This window comes from Centruroides vittatus, unplaced genomic scaffold (assembly GCF_030686945.1).
Source record: "Centruroides vittatus isolate TY-2023 unplaced genomic scaffold, ASM3068694v2 contig_862, whole genome shotgun sequence".
NCBI lineage: Eukaryota > Metazoa > Arthropoda > Arachnida > Scorpiones > Buthidae > Centruroides > Centruroides vittatus.
This window is the reverse complement of record NW_027122562.1, coordinates 1,590,954-1,614,529: the sequence shown is the minus strand read 5'-3', so window position 1 is coordinate 1,614,529 and position 23,576 is coordinate 1,590,954. Positions and strand designations below refer to the sequence as shown.

Below are 23,576 nucleotides of genomic sequence, written 5' to 3'. Positions count from 1 at the left end.
AATGTCCTATTCAAGAAAGTAAGAAATGCAAACTTGGCTTTCAAAGCACATTCCTTTTTCAAATGAGATGCTAAAGTCAAACGTATATAAATTAATTAAAATAAGCTACAATCAACTAACAAATTGACAGATTTATTGGATAAGCAAAATCACCATATTTCAACTTCCTCTGTAACATCCAGACTTGAAACCAATAGAGTCAATTTTGACAGTAATTCAAAAACCATGATGTCATCTAATTTAAATGCTACATTAAGAAATTGTGAGAAAAGCATTCTCACAAATTGAAAAAATGAATAGAGCAAGATACAGGCATGTTAGAGACTTAGAAGAAAAATTCTGGCAGAACAAAAGACTAATGGATGTAATAACCAAAAATTCAATAATTTAGAAGAGAACAATAGCAAAAGTAAAACTGATAATTCAGAAAATGATGATGATTTAAATAAATTAGAACTATGTGATTATGATTATTTTTTTTTATCATTTCTAGACAGAAATAGTTTGAAATTTTGCTTATATTTTATTTTACTGCAAATAGAATATATATATATATTATTGTAAATATTTTATTTGTAAAAGAGATGAGATACACACTATGATGTTTTGTCATATATTTCTGCTTTTCAATTCAATAAAATTACATAAAGCTTTTTCTAACAAAATTCATGTATAACAACAAACTTAATTAGACAAAATATAAGATTATTTTTATAAATGATAGTTTTATGATTATTAAAATTAAAATTTGCTTTAATGCCTTTTTTTAATCTTTTGAAACATTTAATATTAACAGTAAATAGAATAAGCAGTTTCATTCACTAATTCATAACCAGTTAATCAAATCACAATGTACCTTTTAAACTTTTAAAGTTCAAGAACTCCTTTTTGGTAATGCACAAAAATGTTGTTAAAGATTCATCAAATAATCCATTTCCTTCACTAAGTATATAAATTGGTCCCTGCTACTGTGCATTTTTACTGCCTGGCAAAGATTCATAAAGTAAGTTGTATATGAATTAGCAATTATCAATGATAAATTAATTTTATTTACTGCAAATTAAAACCTCAAATGAAGTTAATTCATCAGAATGAAGAAAATGAAATAATAAATATAACCTATTATATTGCTAACCCTTTCTTTCAATTTTATATTCAATCCATAATTTTTTCATTTTTCCATTGGAAAAATTAAATTATATCTAATGTCACCAATTGATTTATGGTTTTAGCTCCCCTCTAATCTCTTAACCTTTTGCCATCTGCAAAAACATAAATCTGCATATAACAATCCCATATAAACAAGACTAGTGTATATCAATATGGCTTATTTAATGAGATTATTTTCATATATATACTTACTGAAAAGCAATATAGTAAGTTCTTGGATTACAACAGTTTAATGTACTAACTTGAAAATTTCTACTAATCTCTTATTTTTAAAAAAATTTTGGAAAATTATCATTAAGATCCCATTATCAAAAATCATATTAACTAGGTAGCATTACTGGATACCTATTCATTAACTAAGAAACAGTAAATTCAAAAGTCTGTTTCGAGCAGAAATTTAAAAAGATAGATATATAGAAGTTATTCATTTTCCATAAGTATATTAGATGTCCTATATCATCCAAAAGGAAGTTAACAACATCCATGCTATTTGGAAAGAGACCAATCAAACTGTTTAAATAAAGTAAGGCTAAAAGTATAGCTTATAATACTATTATCTTTGCAAAATAAGTCTTCTGCAAGTATTATGTAAGTTAAGAAATATTGTAAATGGGTAGTTGCAATTGTTCATGAAATTGAAGTTTGAGAACAAAGCTTGACAATGCAACTGACTCAAAAATAGCAGCAACAAAACAAGAGCAACCCACATTACCATCTACAGAAACTCAATCTGTAGAAAAAATTCATAGATATTTGCAGAAACTATGGAATATTCAGAACACCTATTCTATTAGAAGAAGTAAATCAAATTAAGCAAACAACTTTACCATATTTTAAAAAGTCAGAAACCTCTATAGTTAATGAGAAAAAATGACAGATAATCCGTAAGAATCTTTCTGTAGTCTAATGCTTATCTATTAATATAAATCCATGTATATAATCTGTATCATATTTTATGCTAATGTTAAACTTTTTTCATAAAATAACACAAAATCACAACTTTTGTAAACCTGGAATGTGTCCCACTAAAATACATTGTAACCTGTGTTTCTGTGTGCTGATTTGAACAGTCATATCAATATAACTCAATACAATCAATACAACAATATAAAACATGGGTGAAATAATGAAGTAATGATAAACAAACCTCATCTTCAATTAGACTACGTTGCATAGCAGTCCAAGAATTATCTGGTTGATAACATTTTGTTGTTGCACTTCCAAAATCACATAATTTAATGGTACCTTTAGAACTCAACAATAAATTTTCTATCTGTAACACAAATTATTATTGTAAGTTTTAAAATTCTTTGCTGTGAAAAACTAATTCAGTTAGTCTATAAAAAAAATGTTATATTAAATTAAAAATAAAAATATTTTGCTTACTTTACAGTTTCAATTCTATTAATTATTGTATTTTATTATGTATAAACTTTGTTAAATGATCAATTATATAACTACTAATATTCTTAGAATTATAATACACACTACAATTTAATAAAATGTTCCTAAAACAGTAAAAGGAAAAGTATTCTTAATCAAAATTTATAACAATTTACTTTTAGAAAATGTTTTAAATAATTACTACAGAATAAATTTTTAATATATATGAACAAATATAATACAGTAAAATATTTTAGAAACTGAAATATCATAATAGTCACCTTACAAACATTAGAAAAACTGTGATTATAGCAAAGTAGATATCAATTACTTTCACACTGATAAAAAATTATGTTAAATTATTGTGGCTGTTAAGATTTTCTAAGAGATCTTACTTTAACAGTTGAATTCATTGAGTTCGACACTACTAGCATTGAAATTGTCCCACTTGGAAATAGTGTAAACAGCTAAATATTTGAATACATGACACATTATCTATTGTTAAGGATATGACAGATAGATCAATGTGTATAGTAGTACAAAGAAAAAAAAAATCTGATGAGTAGAATGATACCATGACATCTTTAGTAAGTGTCATATTTCTGTTTAGACATCAATAATGGATGTGGCACACACTGACAACAGAGATAATCTAATATGCATTCTGGAGTATCATATAAATCTTGGTATCATGCTGTGGGGAACTATTACTTACAAAAGTAAAATTAGCTTTAGTTGTTACTATCGACACACTGACTGCAATAATGTACGTTTAAACAATATTGCAACCTGTGTTGCTTACCTTGCCAGAAAACATTGCACAATTCCATTTTTTGACAAGATAATGAATGCATGGTCACATACTTTAAAGAGATCAGGTAATATCTCAAGCTGATCTTTCCTGGACATCCCAGTCTGGATACCATTAGATAATACCTTATTTCTCTTGTTCCACCAGTAACAATCAACAAACTAAATACAAGTGCGCATGCATGAAGCATGATTGCATATTGTTCAAAATGACATTTGTGATTTAATTGTTTTCCTTTCTTGCTCTCTTGCCTCATATACTGATGCTCACAGGGGTCATACAGGCTACTGATCTTTCCCATAATTGTTCATTAATTGTTAAATGTTGTAAAAGTTTGAAATCATTGCTTTATTACATGCACATCAATCACCAAAATTAATTTGATTCATGTTCTAACCAATTTTGTAGGTGAGGTAATTTCAATGGAAGATAGATAATACAGTAATAAATTGTAAAAATATAGAAATCAAAAGTTATGTTTAATCTTTAATTAAATTATAAACATTATCCAATTTTACTTTTTGTTATGTTTAAACAAATATATTAGTAATGAATAGAAACTTAAATATATTACATTAAATAAGTTTAAAATTCCAATAAGGGATAATGTACTTTTAAGTCACGATGCACTATTGGAGGTATTTGTTCATGCATATGCTGAACTGCACAACATGTCTGGTAAAAGATTTGTATGACAGTTTCAAATGGCAATGGAGATTGCAGTGATCTTAGGAGATCAATCAATGGTCCACCTCAAATTAAAAGAAAAAGCAAATTAATAAGTTTTAAATTTAATATAGTTTAATTTCATAATAGATTAAATATAATTGATCATAACAATTAAAACAAATTTGTTAAAATTATATTAATATTAATATGTATATTTTAATGTTAAATAACTTTATATGAATAAATAATATTAGACAATATGTTAAGACAATATCCAGATAACCTCTGAATAGCAGACACCATCAGGACCAAGAAGTTTGTCTGCTATTTGGAGGTACAGTATGTGCCAGTGGCTATATTGTATTTTAACCTGGTCATTATAAAGTGAAGAGTACAATGATTACAAAAACATCAAATTTGAATTAAGAATGTGAAAATAGCAAAAAATATACATAGAATATATAATTATATATTTACAATAAATTAATTTATATAATTTAACTTTTCAGCTGTAAAAATCACATTTTAATTGAATTCTAAATAGCAAACAGATTGAATACGATATTTTAATTAAATGGAACATAAAATTTATAACAAAATGTAAACAGTAATTAATTATTAATTCATCAAAAATGATCTGAGCAGAAGTAACAAAAAAACGAAAAAAAAAAAAGAAAGAAACTGTTATTATGAACAAAAGGGTTTAGGCAATGAGAGTTTGGATGTTGAGTTACAAAGGTGATTTGCTAGTCATTTCAAGGGGTAAGAAATGTATTCAGTATTCTTGCATTTATAATGTCATTTATGATCTAAGCAACTAATAAAAATTTGATATAATGATTTGTCTAATTTGTAGTTATCAAGTAAGTGTAATTTTTCGAACATTTTTGCTTTCAATAAATGATTTATTAAAAATTACTTTAGCCATTACAAAGCTGTTAAGATCATAAATTCGAGAAAACCAAATATCTTCCTACACTTTAAAGTGATCGGCAAATCGCCTGCATAACACAGTCTTCAAACTTTCATCAAATAAATGCTGTTATCTTAACCTTAAAACTGTTTCTTTTTCATTACTACTGTACTATGGTTCTTGTCAAATGAATGAACAACTTTGGAAAAGTTTATGGTTTATTGGTACCATAAGTTTAATTCCAAAAATAAAACAGAAGTTTAATAACATTAATATGTATGACAATACATGGTGATTGACAACTTAACCAGATTAGTCTTCTCTAATGGATAGAGTATTGTTTAGCTTTTTACAACCCGCCCTCCTCCACTATTCCTATTTTAAACCAGTCTTTATTCGACATCTATGGTCAAAATTCTTCTGAAAAAGTATTTGAACCAATTTTTTGTTTTAGTTTTAAAATATTTTGTACATAATTAATTATTTCAGAATATTGAAGGTGGGATTTTGTGTTTTTGTAAGGTAGGTTATGGACAACTGCATCTGTTATTTAGTGTTCGCTATTTAGAGGTGAATATAATAGATGTCCTATTTGAAGAGTCTGGTGACTGTAAAATGTTCATTAAGTAGAGGTGTCCACTATTTGAAGTTTCTGTTAATGGAAGTTTCACTGTATTTTTATTAATATTTGCTGAAAGATAATTTTAAAAATAAAAGAATAATTCCATTTCAACTGTTCTCTGGTATATAGTTTGTTCTCTGGAACTATAAAATTATTTATTTGACATTTATCTAAAACATCTTTAAGTTTTTATGTATAAAGATTTTGAAAACTGAATAAAAATTGTGAAGAATTTATGTATGAGAATTGTAAAAAAATGAAAATGAATTTATACATCATATAATTTATTGAAAAAAGTAACTTAAATGCACTGAAAAATTTAAATAAAATCACAATTAAAAGTATGATTCTTACAACAGTAGAATCCAATTATTCTAATCATTTTAAACTTGCCTGTACTGATAACACTAAGTAGAGAAATGGAAGTTCTGGTTTTTTTGACTCAACATTAAAAGGACGTTATTAATAATACTAATAATTAAAACTGATATGTAATTAATCTGCTATTGTATGTCTGTTAACATCTTTAACAGCAGCTAGTACATAACTGAAGTAGAAAAAATTCAGTAATTTAAAAAATTGTATTGCAAGAAAATAATTACGTTTAAAGGAGGATTAAGACTGATAAAAATAATTGTTAATGATTACATGTTAAAGCTAGTAACACAAAAAGAACTACAAAACTTCTATTTACCTGATGATGATAGCTAAATTTTGATTACAACAGCTTAAGCTTTATAAGGGTATTTTAACTTATTTATGTGGGACATGCTAATTTTGATATCATTATATAACTGATGAGAATATCTGTGATAAGAATAAGTGGAGTCTGTTTTATTGTGATATTTAATTGTACTGATTTTTTACCATATATTTGTAAGAAATTATAATTTTACTTTTACATTTTCTTCTTACCAGTACATAATTCAGTCAATAACAGATATTCTGCTTTTCCATGATCAGAATGTTCCTTCTCAATACCTGCAGCTGCAATAAAGCTGATGATATTTGGATGTCCAGAAAGTTTTTTCTTGACATGATTAAGGAATAATTCAAGCTGGTTTACTTATGATAGTAGTATAAATTAGATTACAACACTTTAAAAGTATTTGACTAACTTACAGAATTTAAATTCTCTTTAATACTTAAAATTAATTAGATGAAGAAATAAGCTAATGATTCCAATTTTAGTAATTCCAACTAGTAATCAATTATTAAAAATTTTAAAAACAAACTGTAAATATATTTGAATAATTTTCTGAGTTGATTCTACATTGGTTGAAAAAGCACATCTATTTTAATTTCATGTTACATGAAGAAAAACTATGATCAAACTAACTAATTGATTCTCCTGCTTGTTCAGAATTATCATAATATAATTTTTGTTCTAAAAAATATGCTTCAGAAATACTTCAAGAACAATACTTAAAATGTCAACATTGAATGAATTGATGATATGATATAGCAAAATTAATATGATGTTAATGCTACCAATGCAATACCAAATCTTAGTTGTTGTCTAAGTTTATTTGCTGCATAGATGATATAGTAATAGAGGTATAGAGTATCTATTCTAACACACATATTTTTATAATTTTTTAAAGAATATATCGATGTTATCTAGTAATGTATGAGTCGTCATCTGAAAAATTTCTAACTAGTTATAGCTCTTTCTATTAACAATAAAATGTGTATCATTTTAGTTTCCAGTAAACTTATAAAAAATGTTCTTTCTACATTTATCAGTAAAATTATCAGAAAGGATACAAGAAATGTTATTTCCTGAATTATGCTTTTACTAGTCTCTTCATCAGCTGCCAGCAGCCTCTGAAAGTTAAAACAAATATTTTCAAAATCAATAAAGTATTAATAAGTGTAAATTAATATCTAGAAAAAATTAAAATTTTCAAAACAAATCATTTGATTATAAAAATCACTAGTTCTTTAAAAAGAATTTAATTTTGATTAGTTCAAACTATGTGTAATATATGTAAATTAATCATTTGATAATTCTACAAAGAAAAGTGTGTCCTAATAAGCAAATTATTTGAAAATGTTTTCTATTTTATAAAATATATATTTATCATAATTTTAAAATTTTTTAATAATTTTAACAAATAATGTAGCTGTTAACATATTAAAATTTTAAACAAGACACCAAATAAGTATTGCTGGATTATGAAGAATAATATTTTAAATTATGTGATTAAAATTTTGCTATATAAACTTAATAGTTTTCATAATCTGTCAAAGCTCTCAAAATAATTTTGATTTAAGAATGTATTGATTTATTAATATTGTACATGTTTTATTAAATAATTAAAAAGGCCATTAAATTTGATTGGTACTAATAAGTGAACTAAAGTAACTAAAATATCTACATATAAACAGAAAAAATAATTAATCAAAAAATAATTATTTTTTTTTAATACATTTTATCAAATTTTTCAAACAAGCAAAGAAAAATGAACTTAACTACTGTGATTTATATATTTATCTTATATAGTATGTAATGTGCAAGGGCCAGAAAAGATCTCCCCAAAAATAAGAAAAAAACAAGCTTACAAATAAAATCCAATATAAAAATAATAATAATAGAAAAAATAGAAAAAAAAAGCAAAGCATGATATATATAAAAATAATTATTTACATTGTTTGTATTATGATAATAATATATAAGAATATTTTATGTCTTGTATTTCAAAAATTTGAGATGAAATGCACCCTAAAATACACTCATAGTAATAACAACAACAACAACAACAACAAAAAATCAAAGAAATACTCAGCATTAAGAAAAAAGTGAAGACAAGCTGTAAGTACTTCTAACATGAAATCATCAAAGATGCAATCATTACAAAGAAATATAACCTCCAATGAAATGAATCATGATTTCACTATAAAATTAACATTTACATTTTAGAATTAATCATAGTCTATCAAACAAAATAACAAAGAACATTTTAAAATAAGTATAACTTCAGAAATAAGTAAAAATAATACAGCAATTTTATCAAGATAATTTAATACTGCTCTCTAAAATTACTGGAAACTGATATTATTAATGGCTACATGAAACGTCACTAAAAGTCCAAATGAAATAAAATTCATTTTTTCATGAGTATTTCTTACACATGAATGATCATCACAATAAAACCAGTTTCATATAAATTTTAATGATTTTACATTAAAATAAAGATCATTAAATGAAAAAAGTATCAATATCTGAATGATAAAATAATTTTGCTTAATATATGAATAAATAAAGATAAGCTATTTTTATTTTATTATTACAAATAAATATTTATTTTTCATTTAAGATTAGTGAAATTTATTTAAAACTATAAAAATTGAAGATTTTTAGATGAATGGTTATCAAACTCAAAAATTAAAAAATAAACAATTATATAAACAACAAATTCTTATAACAGATATACATTTGTTCTGACTGAAAGAAAGCATCAGAACATGTTTGTGATAAACTGTACTAATTAAATCAGCACAAAATACAATCAATTCTAATAAGTAATCTGTACTGACTAAACTTTAACAGAACACTGCAAATCTTTGGTAACGATATAAGCACATTCTCTAATATAATTAATATTTTTCTTTTTTTGTAATATTTAAATTTTAAAATTATTTCCTAAATTAAAAAATTAAAATATCTCAATAAAAAAATAGCCATTAGAGAAACTTTTAATCCAAAAATTTAAAAAGTTAAATTTTAGTTTAAAAAAATCTTTAACATAAACTAAAATAAATTACTTCTAAAAAATAAATACCTTGAGAGCATATTCCTTCCCAGAAGAAAGACTTTGAGCGATAAACACAAATCCAAATCCACCTAACACAAAAAACAAAGATTTTTATAATAAGAATTTAAGAATTTAAATTTTAATTGAATTATTATATATAATTTAATGCATAAATATAATTCTGAAAATTTTAGCATACTATAAATGGAAATTATTAAACTGAAAAAATCATATTAAAGATTTCATTTATTGATGAAAATTTAATAAATATATTTAATGAAAAGCAAGACTTTGTCATGTCTTGAAAATATTTCATCAATAACAGAAATAAAATTATTTAAATTTTAAAATAAACATTTAAAAATACCATGTAAAATAAAATTGAAAGGCTCAATAAATTTCATCAATTTTATTATTATATTGACATCAAATACTCAAAATACAAAAGGTGTTTGATGTTAAAGGTACAAGCCAAAATTATACTAAGATTTATATTTAAAGAAAATATTTAATATATTCCACAAAAGTCTACATACTTTTCTTTATTTCTCAACATAATTTCTGTAAATGTTGAGGTATTTATCCCAGCATGACACTAGTTTGAACATCCCTTCATGGTACTGTTGCTTGAAGTAGTCCAGAACGTGTCTTACAATTCCTCCTGATCCGCAAAGTGTTTCCCCACCAAAAATTTCTTTAAAGGTCCAAATAAATGAAAATCCAAGGGGGGCTAAATCTGGACTTTACTCCAGACATCAAATCAAACAAAACTGGTTGGAACATTGGCCAGTTTTGTTTGATTTGATGTCTGGAGTAAAGTCCAGATTTAGCCCCCCTTGGATTTTCATTTATTTGGACCTTTAAAGAAATTTTTGGTGGGGAAACACTTTGCGGATCAGGAGGAATTGTAAGACACGTTCTGGACTACTTCAAGCAACAGTACCATGAAGAGATGTTCAAACTAGTGTCACGCTGGGATAAATGTCTCAATGTTTACAGAAATTATGTCAAGAAATAAACAAAAGTATGTAGACTTTTGTGGAATGTATTAAATATTTTCTTTAATTATAAATCTTAGTGTAATTTTTGCTTGTACCTTTAATATCAGACATCTGTCATATCACAATACTATTAAATGTATTATATGAACATTTAATAATTATTTTAAATTTTACATAAATTTAATCTTTTATAATTCATAATATATCAATTCCTAGTGAACTCAATTTATCTATGATAAAATTTTCACATTCTCATGATAAAGTATTTCAAAAATATAAAACAGGATTTTGACAATGTTGATATTGGAACAAAATTTTTATTTATGAAAGTTTAGAAATCTATCAATAAATGTTTTAATTAATGTTTTTGCCAATTAAATGATCTTGCTTTATTATTTGATATCAGAAGATTATGAAATTATTATTAAGCCAGAATAGTTGTTTTTAGTTAAAATAAAAAAAATATGTTCACAATTAATTCACTTAAGATGTATGAAAAATCATTTATGTGAATTAATTGTGAATTTATTATGATGAACTAATTATGAATTGGTGTATTCAATATATTAGTTCTTAATATATTCTTCTAGGACTAAATACATGAATTCCATCTGAACACATTGTTGATTTAATAAGTGTACTTATTAAATCAACAATGTGTTCAGATGTTCTTAGTTCGTCACGTTGACGATCTGAATCACTGTCAGATATGAATATTTATATACATATCAGATTTTGACATCTATTTGAGAAAATATGTCTATTATGATAGGTGATGTTATATTTATTTAAAATTAATAATAATAACAACAATACAGAAGTCAACATTTAGCAAATTCTGAATATTTATCTTAAAATACTTATTAAATCAAGCCTTTACAGTAAATTGGGATACTTAAAACTTTAACTGTTTTTGTCATATTTATGTTTTTTTATACTAACATAATAAAAATAACCTTTGTTTTTTTGTTATTTTTATAGTTTTATTATTTCTACAACTTTACTATATACAAGGTTTATTTATTATATGAAAAATAATAAAAATAAAATGAAATAAAACAGTAAACAAATTCATAGATATTCATGCAAAACTGTCATACTATTCAAGGTCTGCAAATTCATCTGCTAAAATAATCTTCAAAACTTTATAGTAAACCAAGCTGAAATTAACAACACCAGATTCCCATTTTGGGTCCCACACCAAATTGATCTTTTTCCTCCAGAATATTCTAAACTTAATTTAAGTCTAATTATTAAATTTAATTGAAGATAACTTAATCACCCACCTGGTGTTGTTAATTTCAGCTTGGTTTACTATAAAGTTTTGAAGATTATTTTAGCAGATGAATTTGCAGACCTTGAATAGTATGACAGTTTTGCATGAATATCTATGAATTTGTTTACTGTTTTATTTCATTTTATTTTTTAAATAATAAATAAACCTTGTATATAGTAAAGTTGTAGAAATAATAAAACTATAAAAATAACAAAAAAACAAAGGTTATTTTTATTATGTTAGTATAAAAAAACATAAATATGACAAAAACAGTTAAAGTTTTAAGTATCCCAATTTACTATAAAGGCTTGATTTAATAAGTATTTTAAGATAAATATTCAGAATTTTTAATTAAGATTAATATTCAGAATTCAAAATATTTTAAGATATATATTATAAATTTCATATATATATATATGAAATTTATGAAATTCATAAATTAAAAATTTGAAAAAATTAATTGATTATAAATTAAGTAAAACAAAAACAACAGTTATTGAAATTATAATACATTATTTATACTTAATAAAGAATATTTTTTATTCTTTTTGAAAATGTTTACTATTTTATATTGTTTTAATTTTGTACAATTTATTTTATTCTTAATTGCTTTGAATATCACATCACAAATTTTATTTTAAAAATTTTCCATGCTTGAAACAGATTAATTATAATTATTAACCAAGATGAAGCTTATGATATAAATAAAAAAAATTTGCTCTTGAGATGTTAACTACACAAATTATAATTAGTTGAAATGAGTAAAACTTTGTTTTTATTTATTTATTATATTTATATTTTTAAATTTAAAAATGTAAATATTTTGTATATAATTCTACTGTAAGTTCTAGTTTGAAAGCTATTTCCAATCATGTTACTTTCTTCTATTGTCTGAAGATAATAAATTTATTTTACTATAAAAATACTCATAAAATTCTATTCAACTGAACTAAATACTTTAAATTGTGTTAATATCTTAAAAAATTTGACCTTAAATTTGTCCTACTTGTACAAATTATGTAATCAATCTAATAATTAATTTATTTGAAGCACTAAAATTAAACAACAGAATAGATGAGGAAAAAAATTAAACTGTAGATAAAACTGCTGTAAAAGTAATTTTTTTGCTTTATTTTTCTCATATTTGAGATTCATTTTTATTAGCTTTAAATTCACAAAAAAATTCTGAAAAGTAAATGTAAGGTATGTATCTTCCTCTCATTCTATTCATGACTAATTTATATAAACTAATCATTCAAGCTATTATTATAAAATTTAAACATCTATTGAAAATGATATCAAATAATTTAAACAGGTAATTTTTAAAAGTAAAAGCATTACTACTTAAAATGAAAAAAACAATTAATATTTCTAAATCACTATTGCTTGTTTGAAAAATTAACAAAATAATGGAAAAAAAAAAAAAACAATTGGAAGTTTGAAATTACTTGTAATACTAGGATTTAATATTTTAAATACTTGATTAAATTCCTTTCAGATAAATATCTAAAAATAAAATAGTTAAACAATGATTAATAAAGAAAGAAAGACTCCATTACTTTACTCTGTTTTCTAATATACTCTGTGAAATTACAAAAACAATTAACTACAGAAATATCTAACTTTGCTTAAAATAGCAATCATAGAATCCAGTTTAGATATTAAATATTGCCTTTTATCAATGAAGCAGATATAAAAATGATTAAAACAATATCTATTTTTTTTAATCATCTGTTTTATTGTGTATTAAGATGTTCTTAGTTCATATTGAAGATCTGAATCACTGTCAGGTATAAATACTTATATAGACATCATATAAAAAAAACTAGTCTTCATTAACTATTATTATTATTATAATTATTTTCAAAAATTTTAATCATAAATTTGAGAAACTAAACATTATTAAAATGGTGTAGTTACTTAAACTAATGTACTTTTATCATTAAGAAAGAAAGAAAAATAAACTACAATAATAGATCAAAGAGCACAAGACAATTGTAAAAACAACCTTGAAACAAATACTAAAAAGCTTAAGAATACTATATAAAGAATACTTGCTATTCTTAGTTTCATTTTCCACACTAACTTATATTGCTGAGGTTATTGATTTTTACTGAATTTTAATAAAGGATTATTAATAAAGAATAGTCCTATTTTATTAATCATGAAAAGAATGTGAATTAACTAAATATTAAAATAATTCTGTATTAATTCATTATTAAAAATAAATTACTTAAAATAAGATTGCAAAATATTAGTTAAGAAGGAACTAAGTAGCTTTATATCAAATTATAAACAATTATTCCTGACATTGAAACAGATAAATAGTAGTCTCAATAAGAAATTTTTATTAAGTTAAAAATAAATTTTTCTGAAATTTTTTAAAATTTAAATACAGATAATAATTACTTTTCCAACAATTGAATAAGTTTTGAAAGTGTAGTATTTTAAATAAGGAAACTCATTCCTTTCAGCTTACATTGGGTTATAGTTAAAGTTAAGTTTTCTACTGAAAAAAAGTTTCATTCTCAAAAAGTTTTAATATATTTTTAAAAGAAAGTTTTTAGATGTAAGTGGTTTAATTAATGATAATTGTGAAATGATTTATCAAAGAAATTAATAATCAAAACAGAAGAATAATTTAAAGATCTCCTCAATTAAAAATAATAAAATTGCTATAGTATTGAAATTCTTCCAAGACTTCATATTACTCAATAGATAAACACTTACTCAAAAACCTTTTAAACGTGCAGCCAAATTTATTAACTTCAAACGTTTTCAGTCTTGTTAAAAGACCTTTCTCAAGAAAAACATTGTAAAATTCGAAGACTTAGTACGAATACAAAAGCGAAAACGTTTTTGAACGATATTCCATTGCAAAATTACTTGCATCATCTTAATAAATAATAAATACTACGATATGCATGCAAAATAGAGAAAGGAAAAATAAGAATAAAAAATAAAAATAACAGTAAACATTGGGATCGAAGTGAAAAAATATACAAAACAAAGATTCTTGAAATAAAACGTATTACCAAGTGAAGGCCTATATAAAGTAATAAGGTTAAAAGCCTTTGCGCAAGGAAGATCGTATTCTGTACTTTTGGTTCCTTCCGTTTACATGGGTTTAAATTAAGCTCCAATGCCAAGCCGCAGAAACTTTAGTGGACTCCCGGAAGTTGATGGAGAGACCTTTATGGTTTGCTTTACAGATCTGCCATGCCTCTGCGTAGTGGCAGTACTTAATGTCCCAAACTACTTGTAAAAGCCTGGCATGGTCCCATTCTGCTTTGACCTCTTGGGGTCGGCCAACATGTAGGAGCCAGCACTGTGCATGGTTGTTCATTTCTTACGTTTCTTTGGTGTTCTGCTATCCTGTCCTTGATAGATCTTCCTGTGGCTCCAATATACACCATGTGTTTTTTTTCTTGAAAAAGGTTTTTTAACAAGACCGAAAACGTTTGAAGTTAATAAATTTGGCTGCACATTTAAAAGGTTTTCAAGTAAGTGTTTAGCTATAATATTGAAAAATTCATAAAATAAATCCTATTCCATTTTTGAAAATAATGATATATATTCGTCATTTACCTTAGTAGTGTAATTTAGAAATTATTTTATTTTAAAAACAATATTCTAACTAAAAAAATATAAATAAATAAATAAAATATGAGCAAAGAAATACTGAGACATTGGAATAATTAACAAAATTCACAAAATTAATATTAAAATAATAGTAATTTAGGTAATGAAATAATTAATTCAGCCTAAAATTATCATTAAAAAATGGAATTAAATAACTCAATAATATTAGCAGCAGATATATGATATATTCTCTCTCTCATTATAAAAATCTTTAAATGCCTAAAAATAGATTTTGAAGTTTACCAAATTATCCTCATCTCTGAAAAGCTATAGGAAAATCTGTTTTAAACAGGTTATAACATGAGCTCCTTATAGTATTTCATAATATGAGAAAAAGTAATATAACTGATATTTTTGTCAACAGGTTTTTACTCTTGCTACCTTAATATGTAAATTTTTCAAATAAGTTTTTTATACTGTATTTTTATTCTTTATATATTTTTCTGTTATGTGTGTCATCATCAATTCCTGATTTGATATATTGGTATACCACCAAATTTCTGGCATCTTGGTTTTGAAGCCTTGACAGATTAACCATTTTTCCAGACCGACCATGGTCAGGTATTAATTCATCAACACATTTCCACCCACTAATTATACACCTCCCATGTGTCTAAAGCATGCCATGGGATTGCTAGAAACTTAAATATAGTAATACCTCGGCTTTCGTTAACTTCGGTTTTCATAGATTTTTTTTTGCAAAAAAGTTGTCTCGGTTTTTTTTGATTGCCTTGGATTTCATTGGTGTGCTCAAGTGATCTCGCTGTTAATTTTGGGAAAACAAAGGGCGTGGGTCGCCCTTTGTTTTCCAGCACAGTGTGGCGTTATTTCTCATTGTGTGAACATTACCCCACGACGGCCCACCATTGGCCAACGGTTCCATTCCCTGAACACTGGGAGTTCGGTCGTGGGTTCACGCTTTGCCAGGGTGGGCTGGCCAACGTGAAGTTTACCGGATTTTCTCCACGTCTGTAATGCCTGAATAGGGACCAGTTACCCTTAAATGGATTTCCCGGAAGGCATTATTCCTCTCAATACAACCATCATAAACACATACAACTACTATTACGTGACAATTACATCACACTTTACTACTGGGCGATATAGGCTAGAAGCTCATGTCCAACTAGCTTCTACAAGACAAGACATTACCCCACGTGTCTAGCTGAACAATTCCATTGCTTTCACCTTAATGCTAGTTATCTTATCTATAATCTTAATGCTTTTATCTTTATGCTAATTAGTCTTTTATATTAATTTCTTATTGCTTTTAGTATTTAATGCTGTATTAATTCTGTATAAAATGTGATTTTGGTATGTATTTTGGAGTGTCTAGAACAAATTAATTGGATTTACATTGATTCATATTGAAATAATTGCCTTGGTTTTCATCTGTTTTGAATTTCGCCAATTGTTTTCAGACGGATTATCGGACAAAAACCGAGGTATCACTGTAAATATAAAATGTAAATTAAATAATCAAATAAATGAAATACAGGCACTGTAACTGTACATCGATATCCTTTGCTTCTTTATAACAGAAACAGTTGAATCAATACCACAGATGCTACACAGCTTATATATCAAAACACAATGATCCATTTTTTTCAACAGTTCTACTTTTATCTTTAATCAATACAGACTGATGTTTATGTTTGGCACACCATACACACTAGCTCTGGCTTATAAGAGAGATGATAGAGTTAAATTTAAGCAAAATAAACCAAAAATATCACAAAATTGTGGTATCACCACCAACAAGTACAGTGTAAACAATGTAAATAAACATGTCCTACAGAGTATACACAACACCATTTGAGTCCACCCAATAGACTAGTCTGCAGGAATTTCAAGTTCCATCTCAATTTTGTCCAGATTAAAGGAAGTGCCAGACCATCAGTTGACAAAAATATTTTGGTGTACCTATATTTCTTTTGGGTTTTAGTCTTGACTAATGAATGCATTTGAAAAAAAAAAAATCATATTAAAAATAAATGCAAAACATTGTGGTACCAAGTGTAGATGCTAAATTGGTTTGTTAGAAGACTCAGCAATATAACACAAAAAAGTTTATTGAAACAAAGATTTCTTCTTTTATAATGTAGTTGTAGAAACAGCATTTACAATATTCTAAAAGTTTTTGAAAATGTACATATATGGTTCTGCCAGACATCCCATTCAAATTACAGTATCATAAATCTAATTCCCTCATCTCTTTCACATAAAAATATAATAATCAAACTCACCAAAAATAAAGCAAAAAAAAAAAATGCATGAGTGTAATGAAAGAGTAAAAGATGACTTGGGTGCATAACAGATCACTTTGAATGCATTTTTTTACTGCATGCAACAGTTTAAACTTTGAAGCATCATTCAAACTCCAAAGCAAATTTTTGTCCATTTTAGCATTCAAACTTTGAAGTGTTGAAGTTACTCATTCAAAGTACAAGATAACACTGTATTTTGCTAATTATTTGAAAATATTTTACCAAAACCATTTAAATCAAAATGATACATTAAATAAAGACAGAATAAGCAACATCCATTAAAATTTATATAATCTTAAAAACTTACCTTTAGCAAACAAACTATTTACATTATTTTGATTACTACACAAATGATAATTGAATTAGACATAAAAGATTAAATTTTAAGCAAACCTGTTTACAATTGAGCAAAATACATTTAGACAAAGAAGAAAAACAATAAATATTAATATGTAAATACCACAAAGCCCAATAATTATATTAAAGATTAAATCATGCTATATTACTGCTACTATTAATAATTAAATACTGAGTAATTTGGCACTAGAGGTAGGCATTAGACACCATATCTTATTAAATTAATAGTTATGGTAATATATTCCAATTTAATCTGGCAATCATTTGGCTTTAAGAAAAACAATAAAAGTAAAAAACAACTATCTAACAAATTACAATCTCAAATTATATTACTTCTAATTTCATAATAAATAATTTATATTCTCTAATGGTAGATCACTGATGAATATAACATGAAATATAATTTCAAAGAAATGCAGATGTTACTGTCATTTATATAGCCTTATGATCTATTAATATGACTTGAATTGCTAACAGTGAAAAATTAATATATTAAAATGTGCTGACCCATCCTTCTATTGGGTACTCATTTTCATAATATTAAAGAACATAAAATGTAGTTGGGTGAAAAATTTTTTGTTTGTTTTATTGTAATTATATATATATTAAAGATATATTTTTGTTTTCTGCTATAAACAATAAAAATTTTTATGTCTGATGTTATGTTTGTATTCTTCATTTAAACAGCTGCTTTTAACAACTATACTTACTTGTATAATGCTGATATGTATCTTTCAACTTGCTAACAGCAAATACAGCTTTAAAATTTAACCAAAAATTAACTATCCAAATATTGTTTACTTCATAAATGAAATCAATATACTTTAAATAATTTTCAAGAATTTTAGTAATAAATCTTGAAAAAAAGATAGAATAAATAGTTGCATATTAAGATACTATATTGTATTCTACATTAAAAACAATTATAGTGCTAATAAAAATAATTAAAGATTGATAAATATAAGAAAATAATTTGTTCAAATACTACTTACATTCTAACATTTCATTACCTTCAAATTACATAATATTGTAATTAGGACTATAAACATTTAAAGTTTGAATGAAAATAAATATCCTGATACTCAAGTTAAAATAGTTGTTATTTAATACCAATGTAATATCAATTACAAGAGCATTAATACAGCTGCAACGTAGCAGTGAAACTTCATAACAGAAGAAAGCATTGAAGTAAATGAAAATGTAAGTTTGATGATACAGATTCAATATGAAATGATTAATTAACAGTCATCAACTTACTATACATTAATCTACATAAAAGTTTGATATTTTTGATAACTGAAAATTATTCAAATGATTAATATCAATTTAAATGATTTTCCTGTTAAGAATATTGAACAGAACAAAACACCTCATTATATATTAAATAAATCTATTATATAAATTTTCAAAAAATTTTAAACATAAAAAATCTACAATATAGCAAAATGTTGACTATTTACTATAAACCAATAAATATTGATATAACTTATTTTATGAAAAAACTTGTTTCACTCTGAGAAAATGTTTGAGATTTTTAGATATATGTATTAAAATAGTTGATTATTAAGTCATTCAAATTTATTTTCACCTTCCTGAAATAAAATGCATAATTAAATATGTAATAATTCAGCTGAATAAATACGATCATCAAACCAATACATTTATGACTTCTGGCACACTTTCATTGAAAGAGTCAATGTTTTATATTTTGGCATAATTTCAGACTTCAATCTGGATCTTAATAACAAATTACATTGAACTAAAATAACATTATATAGTTTTGACATTAAGTGTTTAGACTTTTTTAAATTCAACATATAAATACTGAATTACAAACTGAATTTTTTTTGTTGTTTTTAAAATTTAAAACTTTTAAATTAAAGAAATGAAATTAAAATTTCATACAATTCTCAATTCTACCTTGCAAATAGTTTTTTTTTTTAATTTATGCATAAAAATTTGTATGTACATTTAACAGATTTCTTTTTTCTTTAGAATTTTCAAATTAACTACACTAAATATCAATTTAAATTGAAATTTTAAAAATTAACGATTTGGAAAAGCACTGTTAAACTTAATTGAGCATATATGAAGTGCAATGCCATAATGTTGTAAATAAGAAACTTTCCAGGAAAGGTAAAAAACACTTTTTTTAGTGAATGAACACACTTCAATTTTACAATAAATTAGTATAAAAACTCACTAGGTTACAGATTCTCTGGAATATCAAAATGATGTAAATATAAGTTGTTATGGCATTACACACTTCATATAACATTGCATTCAAATTTAAAGATGAATTTTCAATTATAATTTATAAAACAAAAATATTTTTCAACCAATTTATGTAACTTGATATTTTAGAAACAAACAGTCATTGCTAATTTAAATGAAATCAATTCAAACAATGATTCAAGATATACTCCTAAAACAATTTCTTTAAATATCAGAAAGAGTTAAAAGTAAACAGCAAGAAGCATTTTTTTAAAAATACTTTGATAAAATACAGATTTAAAAAAAAAAATCATGATGTATAAAACTAATTAGTTTAGCAACTAGATATTCACATTCATTGACAATTCAAAAAGAATACAAAAACTTTATTTTCTATAATTGACTCCAAAAAACACTTAATCCAGTTAGAAAAACAATTTATTAAGAACTCAATTAAAATGTGTTTAACTACAACTACCTTGGTGGCCTTTGCTTCTGATCAAGATGTTATTTTTTTTAAATAGCATATCTACTCCATTATGCCATAACTTCATCTCATATTAAATACTTAAAATCTATACAAAGGTTAATAAAAGAACTGCAATTAACAATGGGGATATGGCACCAATGTCACATGCATTGAGGGCATTTTTTGAAGTTGACTAGCACACCTATGTTGGATTTTGTTACATTGTTATTATTTGTTATAAACATACCATGTTAAATTTTTGATCATTTATATATATCTTAATTTTTATCTTTGTGTTAAATTTATGTCATTTTTTTTTATTCATGTGTGTTATTTTTATGTCATTTTTTTTATTCAAAGATGCACGTGAACACGTGCATTTTTAAATTTGTTTTTGTCCATTTTTTCTGTTCAATCTTGATTTTACTATTCACCTCAGGATGGCCTTTAAGCAAGGTCAAAAATGTTAGTTCAGTCAATAAATTATTTTTATAACTGGATTTAGATGTTTTTGGAGTTGATTATGTTTTGTGCATCCAGTTTTTGCAATAATTAGTATTTATTATTTAATAGATTAATATTAAATTTTATTTTGAATGAAAGATGAAAACACCATGTATAGTAATATGATAAAATTTAATAATTAAATAATCAGTTTACGAAAATTAATCATTATCATATTTAAATTTTTTCAAAGTTTTTGACAACAAAAAAATAGTAAATTTTTTCATAAAAGAATTTATGTAAATAACAATTCCTTTTCTCTTAATTAACTAACAGTAACTGCTCTTATTTATAAATTAGACTTTGATATATCAGACATATAGTCGTGAATGTGTGCAATTAAGTTAATCAGACAGTGAAGTTAATATACAAAGTGTCTCAAAAATGTACTGACAAACTTTTAGGGGAGTTAGATAACATCTAAAGGAATGAGAATTGCATAGGAACCCATAACCAGAAACGTCAGGGGAAAGTGGTAGTAGAGGAAGATCTGAAAAAGGCACAAGACAGTGATTAATGGGAAACATTTATTGGACATAATTAGTACAAATGGCATACCAGTTCATAATGTTACAACAGATGCTCTTTTGATTGTAGCAGCAGTGCAGACAAATCTTGCCACGAAATCCATTTCAGACTCCACAGGCGAGTCATACATGATAGCCTTGAGAGCCCCCCCAGAAAGAAATCAATGCTTGATAAATCAGATGAGCGTGGGGACCAGGAAACCAGTCCACCATGGCCAATCCATCAATGCAGGAAAGACCTGTTCAAATGTGCACAAACATCCATTCCATAATGGGGAGGTTACCCATCATGTTGAAACCACATGTTGTGTCTCACATTTGCTGGAACATCTTCAAGTAAGGCTGGTAGAACCTGTTCCAGAAAGATCAGATAATTTGTGGCGGTCATGCGGGATAGTAAAAGGTATGGCCCGACTAAGCAGTCGCCCACCAAACCTGCCCATACATTAACTCCAAAGTGATGTTGTGCCACGTGGGTCTGCACACCATGTGGGTTCTCGTGAACCCACAAATGTGCATTGTGCTGATTGAATATGCCATCCTGATTGAAAAAGGCTTCACCTGTGAACAAAACATATGCTGGAAAATTCACATCTTGGGCACTTTGTTGCAGATACCAGTGCGCGAAACGCACACGTGCAGGATGATCATCGGAAAACAGTAACTGGATCCTTTGGAGATGAAAGGGATGTAAGGAGTCACTGTGCTTACATCCCTTATAGCAAAATATGCTGTACACTGCAACAAAACACTACTAAGTCAGAGGCAATGGCACATATGCTGGTACTAGGATTGGTCTCCACGGCATTCAACACACTTTCTTCCATAACAGGTGAACGCGTCGAGCGTGGCCTGCCCTCACTAGTCGTGCTACCTCCCAATATTGCACAAATTTGATGCACACATGCAAATGAACTGTGATGCAATTGATGTATGTCTGGGAAGCATTCTCGATAAATTCGTGCTGCGGCTTATCTATTGCCCTCAGCTATTCCATAAACTAAGTGCACATTTGCCAGCTCCCTGCTCGTATACCACTGCATGCTTGTTGTATGCTGACTACCGTAAAAATGAGGAAATCCTAAATTTCCCCTCTAGTGCACGGATGAACAGTGCCACCTATTGACTTACGGTGACATTTCCGGTTATGGGTTCCCATGTAATTCTCATTCCTAAATGAGAATTGCATGGGAACCCATATGCATGTTATCTAACTCCCCTAAAAATTTGTTTGTACATTTTTGAGACACCCTGTATATTGAAAGTGTATTAAAATTATATTAATGTTTCTATAATTCAATTCTTCCTAATGCTGCTATTTTCTTTTTTATTAACTTAAATATCTTCTCTGCTACATTTCAGAATTTTGTTGGAGAAAAACCAAGACAGTGCTATATTATCATCTCAGCAAAAATATATTCATTATTATATTTTTTATTAACTTTTCGTCAGGGGCAACCCAATCCTCAAGAAGGTATTTTTTTCCCTTATGTACACCACTGATTCCAAATGCATGTGATTAGCCTGAAGAGTAGGTGTATTTTTGAAGGGATAAGTGCACTGAACAATATGAGAGTGAGGAGTATTTGCATATTATATATTATATATATTATATTACATATATATATATTATATATATATATTATATATATTATTGCAAATATGATATTTTTGTAGGTTTATCCTATTACCAGACATACCTTGTATTCTTCAAGATCATTCAGAAGAGAAGAAGCAAAATGCCAAAACTACCATACAAGATGAAAGTGAAGGCAACCTAAGTGCAGAAAAAATTTTAGAAAAAGTGATTATGAAAGTAAATTGCAATGTGTGGTTCCAATGAAAACTAGAACAGTGCTCAAAGTAGTAATATAGTGTATTTGTTCCCTATTTTCCTTATTGCTTTGTATTGTTTTTTTCGTGTATATATTATTTTTTTCAAATAAATAATTATAAATATATGATAATGAAGAAAAACGATGCTAAATATTAT

The 23,576-nt window shown here is 25.9% G+C and overlaps 1 protein-coding gene across 4 annotated transcripts in view; it reads right to left on the bottom strand.

Moving 5' to 3' along the window:
• aux (cyclin-G-associated kinase) overlaps positions 1-23,576 on the bottom strand; it is a 65,978-nt gene that overhangs the window by 33,235 nt on the left and 9,167 nt on the right. For 2 of the 4 annotated variants that reach the window (XM_067279252.1, XM_067279253.1), the window contains exons 2-6: positions 9,354-9,415; positions 7,336-7,395; positions 6,484-6,598; positions 3,977-4,116; positions 2,318-2,443 (exon numbers count right to left, since the gene is read on the bottom strand). In XM_067279252.1, the coding sequence (XP_067135353.1) occupies positions 2,318-2,443; positions 3,977-4,116; positions 6,484-6,598; positions 7,336-7,395; positions 9,354-9,415 (503 nt within the window). Of the gene's footprint in view, positions 1-856; positions 1,009-2,317; positions 2,444-3,976; positions 4,117-6,464; positions 6,599-7,335; positions 7,396-9,353; positions 9,416-23,576 lie in introns of those variants that run through there. The other 2 variants (XM_067279254.1, XM_067279255.1) reach the window with 2 other exon arrangements.